Raw genomic sequence first — 13,990 nt, 5'->3', positions numbered from 1 at the left:
CAAAGACTAAACCTGTGTTTCTTACTATGTCATATTATTTTACATGCATTATCTCATTTTATCTCCATAACAAACCCATGAGAGAAGTAGTGCTATGATTAATCCCCATTAAAAAAATTTTTTTTAAGTTTATATTTGAGAGAGACACACACACACACACAGAGTGTAAGCAGGGGAGGTGCAGAGAGAGAGGGAGACACAGAATCCGAAGCAGGCTCCAGGCTCGGAGCTGTCGGAACAGAGCCCAGCACGGGGCTGGAACTCACGAATTGTGAGATCATGACCTGAGCAAAAGTCAGTGCTAAACCGACTAAGCCATCCAGGCGCCTCTAATCCCCATTTTCAGATGAGGGATTTGCTCAGAGACATCGAGGGCCAGGGTCCCAACCCTCTCCTCCTACCCCCCACGCAAGCGCATGCGCGTGAACACGACTGTGTTGGGATCAAATGAGATCACTTACGTGAAAGCACTCACACTTCCCAATTTAAGGCATTGTATTTTTCTTAAAGATTTTGTTTTATTTATTTTTTAAAGTAATCTGTACTCCCAAAGTGAGGCTCGAGCTTAAGACCCTGAGATCAAACTGACTGAATCAGACTGGCACTGCCATTTTTTGTTTGTTTGTTAATCAAGCTTGACATTCAGGAAATTAGGGACCAGAAAAAATGAACTGAATCTTGAATTTCACCCTCAGAGCACACCCTTAATAAACGGCTGGAGTGAGTGCATTTCTACAAGTGCCAGTCTCTGGTCCTTTCAACCCATGAGGAGAAAACCCATTCCTAGATTTGGGGATCAGCACCACATGCACAAGAGAGACTCTGCTCTTGCCAGTGTCTTTTTCTGTCCAGGCGCTTAAACCCTCTTGTACTGCAAGAGAACCCTACGTTCCGATATTCCTATCCTTAATCTCTCCAACCTACAGCCACCGTCCTAGAGGCAGATAACAACTCTAGCTACATATACTACCGTGTGACAATTTAACCAAGAACTTACCCTAATCGTAGGCTTAAATCTCAATCATTTTATTATCTCATGGATTCTGCAGGTATAAATTCAGACAGGCACTGGGATGGCTTGTCTCTGCTCTACGAATGCTTGGCCCTCAGTCGGGAAGACTTGAGCACTAAGGGAGATTTGATGGTTGAGGGAAATTCACGGGGGACTAAAACTTTCTGGAGCAATCTTCACTCACATACCTGGCAGGTAATCCTGGGACCTCGTCTCGGCTTGTGGCGGAATACCTCTCTGCATTCTTTTTTTTTTAAGAATTTTTTTTTAATGTTTACTTATTTTTGAGAGAGACAGAGCGTGAGAGGAGGAGGGGCAGAGAGAGGGAGACACAGAATCTGAAACAGGCTCCAGGCTCTGAGCTGTCAGCACAGAGCCCGACGCGGGGCTCGAACTCACGGACCACGAGATCATGACCTGAGCCGAAGTCGGCCACTTAACCGACTGAGCCACCCAGGCGCCCCTACCTCTCTGCATTCTAAGAATGACCATCCCAAGAGGACAAGGCAGAAATATATCATCTTTTATGACCAACCACTGTAAGTCACAGGCCTACCCAGATTCAAGGCAAGGAGACACAGGACCTCTGAATGGGAAGCATTCACACCACGCTGTAAGAGGAACACGTGGGCTGGGAGATTGTGGGGCCTCACCATCCTAAAACATCACTTTGATCCTCTTACTGACGAAAAAAATTCTGGCATTGAAGGCCTCTTATAAATTGACCTCAGATGCCTTTCTGCCTTCACTTCCTTTTTGGTCCTATTTATTCTGGCCAGACTGAACTGGTCCATCCCAAACTTGTCAGGCTCATCCTTTCTTCTGCCTTTTTATCTCAACCGATCTGTCTTCTGTTGACCTGAGATTCTGCCTCTCACTTAAAACTCTGAGCTAACACTGGCTTAATTCTACAGAATGAACTAAAGTGGCAGGAATCCTCGGTGGTTCTGAGTTAGTTAACATCACCTGAGGATGCCCTCAGAGCACCACCGGTCTGGGTGGGGCCTTTTGTCATTTTGGCTCCTGTCCTCGTGTGCCCAGGAAGCAGAAATGACAGGAAAGGCCTCAAAATACAACTCATTCCCAGGCAGCCTCCTCTTCAAAGTGCAGATCCCCCCAGGGGCGCCTGGGTGGCTCAGTCGGCTAAGCGGCCGTCTTCGGCTCAGGTCATGATCTCATGGTTTGTGAGTTCGAGCCCCGCGTCGGGCTCTGTGCTGACAGCTCAGAGCCTGGAGCCTGTTTCAGATTCTGTGTCTCCCTCTCTCTGACCCTCCCCTGTTCATGCTCTGTCTCTTCCTGTCTCAAAAATAAATGTTAAAAAAAATAAATAAATAAAAGTGAAGATCCCCCCAGTAATAACTTTTCACCCAACAGGAAGAGGACAAAATCGCTGTCCTCTGGGCCTCTTCCTGGAGGAGACTAAGAGCACATGACTACATGTGAACCCAGGTCTGGTCAACCCGGTAACACAAAGAAACTTAAAGCGTGAAGCAGTGGTTTACAGAGGGGCTGAAGTGAAGCTGGATGGGGAAAAGGGCAGGGAGGAGAGACGGGTAACGAACACACGGACAGGACAGCGTCAGTAAAGACAAATGCATGTTGATGTAGGTATTGCCTTAACTAGGGTGGTCCAGCGGATCCTTTTCGACGAGGAAGAAGGTTGAGGAGACCAAGGTAAAGTTCCCCCCAAAGGTGTGAATCCTATCAGAACTTGCTCTGTGTCCAGAAATACCTGTGCCAGCAGTAAGACGACAGATTCAGGAAGGAAGACCGGGAGGTGGGACGCAGCGTCAAGTCTTACGAACGTGGCACCATTTGAGAACAGGGCAGGAATAGTTAAGCAATTAACAGGTCCGCACGATTGCTACTGTGACCTTAAAAGCAAAACAGCCAGTTATTTTCCCAACACGCTGTTAGTTAGGGAACCAGCACAGAGTCACAGAGACCGAGGAAGCCGGCAGGACGGGCGAGTCCGCCCCGGGCCCCCCACGCCCCGAGCAGAGCCCCCCACCCCGCCCCGCGACCTCTCCGTCCCGAGGGTGCGCGGCCGCCCGGGAGGGGCGCTCCCCGGGGCTCCCGGCGCCGTTCAGCGCACGTCCCAGGCCTGCGGCGGATCTCGCGGAACTGGAACCCACGGTCACACGGCAAACAGGGCGCCGGGCTCCGAGAGGGGAATTCGCGACGACCACGCTTCCTCCTGTCGGGGCCGCGGCGCCCCGCCCGGCCGCGCGCCTAGCAGCCTGGACCCCGCTCCCGCCCCTGCCGCCAGCGCCCGCCCCGCTCCCGGGACTTCCGGGTCTCGGGGCGCTCTGCGCACGCGCGAGCGCCATATTGGCAGCGGCCACTCGGAGTTGGTAGTGGTGGCGGCGGCGGCGGGTTGTGTCCTGCGAGGAGAGTGTCCTTGTAGGTCTCCACTCTTCCGCGTGTCCCTCTGGTGAGCCTTTGCCCCTGGGTGAGCCTTTGTCCGCGGAAGCCTGGCCGCTCTCCCTGCGGGCAGGGACCACGAGCGACGCGGCGGAGCGCTCTCGGCCTGCAGCCGGCACCGAGGCGCCCTGGTGCCATGACTCTGCACCCGCCTCCTCGGCGACCGGCCGGCCGCCGTGGGGCTCGGCTGCGGGGGGGCGCGCGTCCGGGCAGGGGTCCTGCTGGGGTCCATACTTGGATCTCACGCGCACGTCGGGGCCGGGGTCCGGGCTGGGGTCGTAGTCGCGCAGGCGGGATGGAGGTGTCGCTTGGGAGGGTCAGTACTCGAAAGTTGTCGCGCCTGGAGGCTGTGTTCAGGGCCGTCCTTACCTTTCACCTGCCTGTTGTAACAGCCTCGTAACTGGTTACCTTTTCTTCAGTCTCTCTTCAGCCGCCGTGATATTTCTAAATGCCAGTCAGCTCCTGTGCCTCTTAAGCCCACAGTCTTTCACTTGAGCCCCATTGCTTGGGAGATAAAATTCACAGTTTTTACTTGGGCCCGTGGACCCTTCAGGACTTGATCCCAGCATATTTTGCCAGTCTCGATTCCCGATGCTCCGGGATTTGGGAAAATGGACTTTGCAATCTCAAGTTTGGCATTTCCATTAACTCGCGCCGAGCCCCAATTTTGACTTTTGCAGGAATAGTAATGGGGAATCTAAGATTACCACCCCCACCTGCTCTAAGTTGGGGCTCTGAATCACTCTGGAGAAAGCGTCAGCCTCTTAACCTTGGCATTCAAGGCTCTGCATCTGTATACTTAGCTCTCTAGCTTCTTCAGATTCTTTTAACTTGAGCAGTTTGTCTCTTGCCCATGGAGCTGTCCTGCCTCGGTGCCCTTAGAGCAGGCTTTCTCCTCTGCCTGGACTGCTCTTCCCTTCTCCCTTCTCCTACTTTTTCTCTTAGGCCTAATGGTTCTTAGCCTTATTTCTGCCTCTCCCATGTCTCTCTAACTTGGGTTCATTTTTTTTTGTATTTGTTCCTCAAAGTATACTTTCTTGATTTTTTTCTCCCCATCCTGCTTCCTACTGTGCTCTTAGCACCTGTTTCCTCATTGCCTTATAATTGTCTGTGTCTGCCTCCCTCACCTGAATACCAGACTGTAAACTCTTCAGGAAAGGGATTGGCCTCACCCTTTCTGGTATTCCAAAATTTGGTATGCATCTAGCATAGTGCCTGGTACACTGAAAATGTTAGATGATGGAAGGGAGTGAACAAAACGGATTTTTTTTTTTTAAGTTACAAAATGCTCTTTAAATTGTAAACTTCATTTTTAATAATGATCTTATTTTCTTTTTACAGGAATTTTACAAAGTTCAGAAAACATGGTGAGTTGATACACATGCCAGCAAGTTGTTGCCTCATAAATCCTAGTGCTTGCACCCGTAGACGTGCATGAGAAAATTGGAATGGAAGGAAAAAGAGCTGGAGTGGTGTCTTCTTCCTTATCGCTTTCTTTCCATACCCTGAGCCCTGCCTGCCAGCATCTGTTTCATAAGATGGTTTGTGGGCTTGCAGGGATCGGCTTACTTTCGGCGGCAGGAGTCAACTGTATGTTTTTCCTTTGCAGTCTCGAAGATATGACTCCCGGACCACTATATTTTCTCCGGAAGGTAAAAATGGGAATTGTTTAATCTATTTCAAATAAAAAATGTCTTTAAAGAGTTTGACCTGAAAGGAGAAAAAAAATCTACAGACTTTTTTTTTTTTTTTTTTTTTTTTTTTTTAAGTGCTTTCTACAGCCCACGTGGGGCTCGAACCCACCACCCTGAGATCAGGAGTTGCATGCTTTTCCAACGGAGCCAGCCAGGGGCCCCTACAAACTTCTTTTTAATCCTTGCTAAGTTGTTTGTCCTTTTTGTGCTTAGGACTGATTATGGCCACCAGGTTGGCTTCGTGCCTCACAGAGGGGTCACAGTGGGCCTCTCGTTTGCAACCTGCAGGGTTGTTGCTGATTCTCTGGGACCAGTGGTGCTTCACTACTCACTGCCTGTGTCTTGTAGGTCGCTTGTACCAAGTTGAGTATGCCATGGAGGCTATTGGACATGCAGGCACCTGCTTGGGGATTTTAGCCAACGATGGTGTTTTGCTTGCTGCAGAGAGGCGCAACATCCACAAGCTTCTGGATGAAGTTTTTTTCTCTGAAAAAATTTACAAACTAAATGAGTAAGTGAGATCTTCGGGAAGGGAATGTAAAATGTCTCCCTTTCTCACTTAAGTGACATTGCACATATTTTGGGAGGCATTCCATGTGACATAGTAAAATTGAACAGTTGTTTTTATCTCTGAGAATTTTTGTTTTTAATTTACCTTGTTTAAAACCTCCTTGAGGCCCAGGACGATGTGTTATTCTTTTTAAATGCAGAGCCAAGCCCTTAGTGGAGAAACCACATTGTGTAGTGATAAGAGCACAGGCTTGGTAGTCACACAAATTTGGGTTAGTTAGTTAATTTATTCTTCTCTTCTCTTCTCTTCTCTTCTCTTCTCTTCTCTTCTCTTCTCTTCTCTTCTCTTCTCCTTCGTTTGTTTATTTTTTGAGAGAAAGAGAGAGAGAGACAGAGCGTGAGTGGGGAAGGGGCAGTGAGAGGAGAGGGAGGCACAGAATCCGAAGCAGGTTCCAGGCTCTGAGCTGTCAACACAGAGCCTGACATGGGGCTTGAACCCATGAACAGTGATATCATGTCCTGAGACGAAGTTGGGCATTTAACTGACTGAGCCACCCATGCGCCCCAAATTTTCGTTAAACTCTGTGTGACCCTACACTGATGTTTAACTTCTCTAGGTCTCAGCCTACTAGAGTGGTTATGGCCGTTGAGTGAATAAAATAAATCTAAGTAAACTAGCAGAGTGTCTGGCTTATAGCAGACTCTCAAAGCGTTGTTCAGAGTGACTGCTCAGGAGTTTTGTTGAGTTATATGGACTGTTACCAAACAGCAGCCCTCCTGGAGGTCTGGGAACAGTTTAGCCAAGCCCTGTACATTAGTGAGATTCCGGTACACTTGGGTGTGCGGGGCTTTGCAGCTGGCAGAGAGCAGACCTTCCCTTCGGTGATGGGCCAGATGATCGCTGGTGCAAGGCCTTTCTGATACGCTCATCGAAGGAGTGTTCTCCCCCCGCGGAATCACTGTCTGCAGGTTTGCCGGGTATGACCGAGGGTGTGGAGGCTATAGGAGAGTCAGGGCAGACCTCAGGGAATGGGGACAGAGAAAGGAAGTGCACCCTCAGGGTGAGCATAGTCCTGGGTCTCCTAGGCAGGCTTATAAAATACCCTTCCCGCCGGTCCCCTCTCCTTCACCTCCATCAAGCCAGGCCTAGAGGAAAGCACACTGCTACCCGAGGGCGTGAAGTAGCCTGTCTTCCTGTCTGGCCAAACCTTTGTTGTCTTTGTGGATGAGTCTTCTTGAGATTTACTTCAGCTTCTTAGTGTTACTCTTGCCCTGTTCACGGAGCAGTGATGGTAACTACGTCTGTAGAAAAATTTAAGGGCGTATTTATTTTTTATGTTGAATGACATCAGTTGAAAGTCTATAAAGATGAAATGTAAGTGGCTTTTGTTGGAAGTGTAGTGGCTGTGGAGCCAGCATGGTGAATTTCTAACAGAACTTCACTTCTCAGTACTTGTGAATACCCCTCCCAGACATTTCCCTGCTCACACATCAATGTCTTTCTTTTCCTCAAGGGACATGGCTTGCAGTGTGGCAGGCATAACTTCTGATGCTAATGTTCTGACTAATGAACTGAGGCTCATTGCACAGAGGTATGGTCATAAATAGGGTAATTGATGGTACGTAAATTAGTCTTGATGTTTGCAAGGAGAACTCTTACTTGCAAAGGTGGAAGACGTTAAAAAATCTATTAACTGAAAATTACAAAAAAAAAATTTTAATGTTTCTTTATTTTTGAGAGAGAGAGACAGCACGAGTCGGGGAGGGGCAGAGAGGGAGGGAGACACAGAATCTGAGGCAGGTTCCAGGCTCTGTCAGCGCAGAATCTGATGTGGGACTCAAACCCGTGAACTGCGAGATCATGACCTGAGCCGAAGTCGGATGCTTGACTGACTGAGCCACCCTGGCGCCCCAAAAATTACAAAATTTTTAAAGCAAGGGTGTAAAATGTTACTTACCATGCTCTCCTCCCTGCTTCAAATTACGTGGACTCTTAGTGTCCTTGTGCCACAGATTTCTTTTCAGAGGGTATTTTGGTTAGAGTGTATCTGTGTTTTAGGGAAAGTTGTTAATATGCCAATTTCTTTATTCTAGGTATTTGTTACAGTATCAGGAGCCAATTCCTTGTGAGCAGTTGGTCACGGCACTTTGTGATATCAAACAAGCTTATACACAGTTTGGAGGTACTGAATTTTTTGGAAGTCGTGTTCCAGAAAGTTAAACCATTTTATGAGTAATGACCTTTTTGAGGTAGTAAAAAGAAATTGAACTAAGAAAACACTTTTCATACATCCCTGCTTCGTGAACTAATTGGCTTCCACTATGTAGATTGTTATATATTTTGTTAATAGACCACTGAAAGGCCGTGATGCCATTTTCAAATCTGGAAACAAATTGCTTTTTACGTAATAATGAAATTCAGCATCGCTCCTCTGTTCTTTATTCCCTTTCTTGGCTGTGTCCAAATCCCGGAAACGAAAGTGGAAGTTTGGACAGAGCTTATCACCAGCGTTCAGAAAACAAAGCAGTTTATGAACGCTTAACTTCCCAGAGCAGGGCCAGTGCCACTTGCTGGGCTCAGGTAGCAGCAGTGCTGATCTAGATGTTGTTTGTTGTGCTGTTAAAGGAAAACGTCCCTTCGGCGTGTCCCTGCTTTACATCGGCTGGGATAAGCACTACGGTTTTCAGCTCTACCAGAGTGACCCCAGTGGGAATTACGGAGGTTGGAAAGCCACATGCATTGGAAATAATAGTGCTGTGAGTATTTTTGTGTTGCTGTAAAATCTAGCAAAAGATCTAATAACCACCACAATTTTGTAGTAGCAGTGAACATAATCTGTTTGAAAATAGCTGCCACAACCTTATGTGATGTGCAAATACCTTCAATTTCTATTGGTAATGAAGTCGCAGGTAGTGCTACTACTTGGACTTACTGTCTGCGTTTATAATGGAAGGAAATGCTAATTTTTTTCTTAAGTTTATTGTTCTGAGAGAGAGGGCACGCACGGGGGAGGCGCAGATAAGGAGGGAGGGAGGGAGGGAGAGAGAATCCCAAGCAGGCTCTGTGCTGTCAGCAAGCAGCCCGATGCGGGGCTCGATCTCAAACTGTGAGACCAAGACCTGAGCCGAAATCAAGAATCAGACGCTTAACCAGCTGAGCCACCCAGGTGCCTGGAAATGCTAATTTTCAGTTAGAAGGCGTGAAAATAAGGTGTAATTTTTTCCACGTCCTAGTTCTCAGATCCTGTGAATTCTATCACAAGTCCCTTGGAGGTCCTGGGAGTCCTGGCTAAAGATCCCATTCATACAGCACCAACGGCCCTGTTCACCTGTTCCGGGTCTGCCCTCCTGCCATTGAAATTGTGTGTGTTGCTTATAACGCCCGTAATAATTCAGCCATTATTATTCTGACTAATTCATATTCCTAAAAAATGTGAGAATTTAAAGAAAATTCTTTGTTGATTCTCCATTATGTTTTATAGGCAGCTGTGTCAATGTTAAAACAAGACTACAAAGAAGGAGAAATGACTTTGAAGTCAGCACTTGCTTTAGCTATCAAAGTCCTAAATAAGACCATGGATGTGAGTAAACTCTCTGCTGAAAAAGGTAATCGATGTCCACGCCTCTGATTGGTTCGCTTGTGTGAGAGAAGCAGTTGAGCGGCTCCTGTGTTAGGCCACCTTGTCAGAGTTCTTTGAAACCTCAACCTTACGAATTGGGTGGCCTTATACCTGTGTCCTAAGGGAGGACACTAGGGCTTAGTGAGGTTAAGTGACTCGACCAAGGTCAAGACCACTGGGAAGTTGTGGGGCCGTAATCCCCCAGTACATCCTGAGCCTGAATGTTCTCAGTGTTCATAGCTAGAGATCTGAGTTGTGCTACTTTTAGTTGATAATTGTCTTACCAGCTTCTTGACAGCGATACCTGTGTGTGCGTACATATGATGAAGAACATGCATGCAATTAGGTATTTATCCATATGTATCTTATGCTTTTTTTTTTTTTTTTTTAATGTATCTTATGCTTTATCCAAGGGATGACTCTTGCAGGAGCTGTGGTAATCTCTGCTCTTTTGAATCTCCTGATCTGTCATGTGATGCCATATTTGCAATTTTAAATACTTTATGTAGCTTAAATCATATAGCCGCAGAAGACAACATTTCTAAGTAATGGTCTGCAAAAACTATGGTGACTTAATGTATTGGTTCTGTTTAGGATAATTTAGCTCCTCTTGTTCCTTAGAAAGTGCAGTTTCCTTGCAGGCTGCCCCCTTTTTGTCTAGTTCTACCAACTTCAAGGAGGTCGTATTCCATTTCGTCTGCTCTCAAAACTCCTTCCTTGGTATCAGTTTACTTTTCTCATCTGTGCTCATGGAAACTGCTTTTCGTGCCTTTGTTTTAAAAAGAGGTTTCAAAAGTCCATGAAAAATGAGTATAATCACTGGTTAGAGATTCTCTGCACCTTCAGAGGTTCCAACAGGGAGGCTGTGGTTCCATCTGGTCGTCACAGCTAATAGGCCAGAGGGGGACACTTAAGTGAAAGGGTTGATAGGAACTTCACAAGATGGGAGGTATTTTATTGCTGTCAGAGTACCCGTGAATCGTACACAGCACACGGCATGGAGAGTGGGGGCCTCGGCTCCAGGGAAGAGCTGGGACTGTTGAGTTTGTTTGCCGAGTGTGCCCGCCTGTAACACAAGTGCGTGTGCTCACTTCCAGTGGAAATCGCCACCCTAACAAGAGAGAATGGGAAGACGGTCATCAGAGTCCTCAAACAGAAAGAGGTGGAGCAGTTGATCAAAAACCATGAAGAAGAAGAAGCTAAAGCTGAGCGCGAGAAGAAAGAAAAAGAACAGAAAGAAAAGGAAAAATAGAAGGAAGGACCACGGGTTTTGTAACCTGGGGCCATTTCAGTGTCCGTGCCGTCCTTTTCACCCTGCGAAAGCTCTGACTTGTTTCGGCTTGTGTGGTGGGAGACCAGGATGGCACCAGCTCGCGTGGGTCCTTGCTGTCTCTGTCCACTCAGATCTTGTATTGACGATCACTCGTCACGGACGCCCCAGTCCCTCCACCCTTGTTTTGGGGAATAAAACTTGGAAAGAATGGAAATGGTGAAGGAAGATATTCTCCGTAGCCGTGATCCCTGAAGGTCCGGGGATCACGAGTGAAATGTACTCTGGCGGCCTTTGCAGTCCCTTCTAGTGAGATGTCACAACTGACGGCGTGTAAACTTCATGCAAAGAGAAAGGCGGGATTGTGCACTCAGGATTTCCTTAGTTGTCCCCCTGCTATTTGGAGACCCTGTAGCCCAACTTGAGCAAAGTCGAGCCATCCCTCTCTTGGCCTCCAATAGAGCAAGATCCGGTGACGCAAGAGTCCTCTTCTTCCCCTTGGTGTTGCCAGCCTGTGCTGTTGGTGGGTAATCATCCTGGGCGTAAAATCGTGTGGGCGCACGTGCACACACATACACACGTGCGTGCGCATAGTTAACAAAGTATGAAAGGCATAATTAAAGGAAACCCTGTGTCCCTACTAAGCAGCCTCAGAAACAGTCCCCGTGAAGCCCCTGTGTGTGCCTTTCAGATCTCACCCCTGTACCCGAGATACATTATGTTCAGTTTATCCTTCCTCTCATCTGTGGGGTTTGTGTTCTGGCTTTTCGCCCCTCCACTCCAGGTGGGCTTAGCAGGTCTGTCAGTCAGAGCTGTCCTTTCACAGAGGGGCGCACACTTCTCTGGCTGGCTGGACGGCCTGTCTCCTCTCCAGGACTGTCCTGAGGAAGCACGTGAGGCCAGGCCAAGCCAGAGTTGATGTTGGGCGCACGAGGAGGGAACGCTGAGGACCCTGTGATGGGCAGGCTGCCCAAAGCCACGTGGAAGGTTTGTGCAAGAGAAATTAGGGCCACAGAGAAAAGTGAAACCAAAGAGAATAGTTTAGATTTGACAGAAGGGATTCTCATTGCCGAGTTTTGCTGTCATTTATGATAAAGTTCTTTGACGGAAGTACTGTGGGGCAGTGCTATGTAAAACGTCCTTGTGCGGACCATGTCAGCATCACCTGGGAATTGACTAGAAGTGCAAATTCTGGCATCCCATCCCAGAACAACTGAGTAAAAATCTCGGAGGAGAGCCCAGCAGTCAGTGTTAACAAACTGTGTGCTCTGCGCATACTAAAGTTTGAGAATCCCTGGGAGAGCTTTTATGCCTCCTGTGCCCAGGCTGTACTCCATATCCATGGAACCAACCTCTGGGGTGGGACCCTGACAGTAGCAGTTTTTTAAATACCACCCTCCACTCCACTCCCACCAGGGGCTTCTGCCAGGGATGAGAACCAGCGCACCCGGCCATAGCTAACCCATCTTGCCTGTTGTCAGGCAATCAGATGTGGAATCTCAGCCGAATCCCTACCACTGCTCTTAGGGAATAGCCATTTCGGGTGCTTTGTGCACACTAACCTCGTGTTCATGCTAAGGTGTTTTTTCAACCCACCTTTGACAGTGTGTTTTTTTTTTTTTTTTTTTTATGTTTATTTTGAGATAGAGAATGTGAGTGGAGGAGGGGCAGAGAGAGGGAGACCGAGGATCCAAAGCAGGCTCTGTGCTGTCAGCAGAGAGCCTGATGCGGGGCTTGAACCCATGAACCGTGAGACCATGACCTGAGCCGAAACCAAGAGTCAACGCCTAACCGACTGAGCCCCCCCAGGTGCCTCGACGTAGTGCTTTTTAAATCTAAATTTCCTTTTGTTTTGTTTTTAGAGATCATGTGCAACTGGGGGAGGGGCAGAGAGAGGGACAGAGAATCCCAAGCAGGCTCCATGCTGTCGGCGCTGAGCCCGTTGGGCTCCATCCCATGAAACGTGAGAACATGAACTGAAACCGAGTGGATGCCTGAACAAATGAACCCCCCCCCCCCACCAGGCTCCCCTAGGTTTCCTTTTACTCTAATTTATACAGTGGGATGCTGTTACTCATAGTAGCTTTGTTCTAGAAGTTCATTATGAACACTGAATCAGCAAGTGCTGAACCGTGGCTCCTGGGGAGATCCCACGGAAGGTGCCTGTGAGTCTCTGGCCGCAACACTTGGCGTCAACCAATCAATACGTAACTTTGTTTTATGTCTCTCTTTTTTTTTTTTTTTAAATTTTTTTTTTCAACGTTTTTTTATTTATTTTTGAACAGAGAGAGACACAGCATGAACGGGGGAGGGGCAGAGAGAGAGGGAGACACAGAATCGGAAACAGGCTCCAGGCTCCGAGCCATCAGCCCAGAGCCTGACGCGGGGCTCGAACTCACGGACCGCGAGATCGTGACCTGGCTGAAGTCGGACGCTTAACCGACTGCGCCACCCAGGCGCCCCTATGTCTCTCTTTTAAAGACCTCTTAATACATGTTGGTAATTCATTAATCTTGAACTCAGGGCCAACAGCTGCAACACTTAAGTGAAGCTTGTCTAGTGCATCTCCTCTGTGAGGCTTAGCAGCCTTCCTGCACTTAACACTAGCCAGCACTTCAGCACTATGCTTAGGGGCATTTCAGCACAATCACCGACAGCACAAAGATGGGAAAACTGTGGCGCAAAATAGAGCTAAAGAAAAACACTGGTTTACAGTGCCAGAGCTGAGGCGCGGAGGCAGTGTCCCGTCTTTTGATCTCAGCTGGGAACATGCACGTCAGACAATTCAGATCGTTGCACGTCTGCGGTGACGTGGGTTTGGGGTCACAAGCAAATTTGCAAATGCAGAATCTAATGAGGATCCGCTGTGTGATGTAAATCGACCCTTTCAGTCCCGCTGTGCACAGACGCAGGTAGATGGTTTGCCCAGCAGGGACCCTGTGGCCACAGTCCCACGCTGACAGTTTCAGCAGCCTTGTGACTGGTCTGCTTCCGTTTCCTTCCTGTCCTTCAGTTCCCGGGATGGCAGCCACTGTGATACCGCTTTGCTCGAGATGCCGCGGTGGCCGCCCTTCCTGCTCAGGTGTCCTGTGTCCGGCCCCACTGCTGCCCTCTTCTCCACCAGTGCGCCCTCCTCACACTGTGTGCGTCTGGGTGAGCCTGGCTGTTCCCTGAGAGACCAAGCCTCGTCTGCCCCAGGGTCTCTGTTCTTGCCAGTCCCTCTGCCTTGAGGACACCCTTCCCTGGGAACGTCCGCATAGCCTGCTCCCTCCTGTCCGAACGTCCTCTTCTTGGGTCTTGGGCTATGTCAGGAGCAGCCACTCCCCCACGCGCTCCTCTGTCACCCTCCTGGGTGTTCCCCACGCCCTCGTCACCGTCTGGAGCGACTGCTTACCGTCCGTCTGCGCCGCTGGAATACAAGCTTCCGGAGCAGGGGCTTTGGCAGCTGCGTTCCGGTACC

General features: G+C 48.6%; 1 protein-coding gene and 1 long non-coding RNA gene across 2 annotated transcripts; one reads left to right on the top strand and one right to left on the bottom strand.

Moving 5' to 3' along the window:
- Positions 1–1,005: 1,005 nt before the first annotated feature.
- LOC131515873 (uncharacterized) lies at positions 1,006–2,178 on the bottom strand. The gene is made up of 2 exons (XR_009263720.1): positions 1,480–2,178; positions 1,006–1,245 (listed from the first exon to the last, which is right to left on the bottom strand). It is a non-coding gene; the product is annotated as an uncharacterized LOC131515873 (long non-coding RNA).
- Positions 2,179–3,313: 1,135 nt separating this feature from the next.
- On the top strand, positions 3,314–10,747 carry PSMA4 (proteasome 20S subunit alpha 4). The gene is made up of 9 exons (XM_058736282.1): positions 3,314–3,446; positions 4,778–4,803; positions 5,046–5,088; positions 5,479–5,641; positions 7,155–7,232; positions 7,735–7,823; positions 8,267–8,397; positions 9,123–9,246; positions 10,358–10,747. The coding sequence occupies exons 2-9, from the start codon at positions 4,801–4,803 to the stop codon at positions 10,510–10,512; spliced, it is 786 nt and encodes a 261-aa protein (XP_058592265.1). The 5' UTR covers positions 3,314–3,446; positions 4,778–4,800; the 3' UTR covers positions 10,513–10,747.
- The last annotated feature ends 3,243 nt before the right edge of the window (positions 10,748–13,990 follow it).

The sequence above is a fragment of the Neofelis nebulosa genome, chromosome 7 (genome assembly GCF_028018385.1).
Source record: "Neofelis nebulosa isolate mNeoNeb1 chromosome 7, mNeoNeb1.pri, whole genome shotgun sequence".
Classification (NCBI taxonomy): Eukaryota; Metazoa; Chordata; class Mammalia; order Carnivora; family Felidae; genus Neofelis; species Neofelis nebulosa.
The sequence above is the reverse complement of the archived record's forward strand: the minus strand, read 5'-3'. Positions and strand labels throughout refer to the sequence as shown.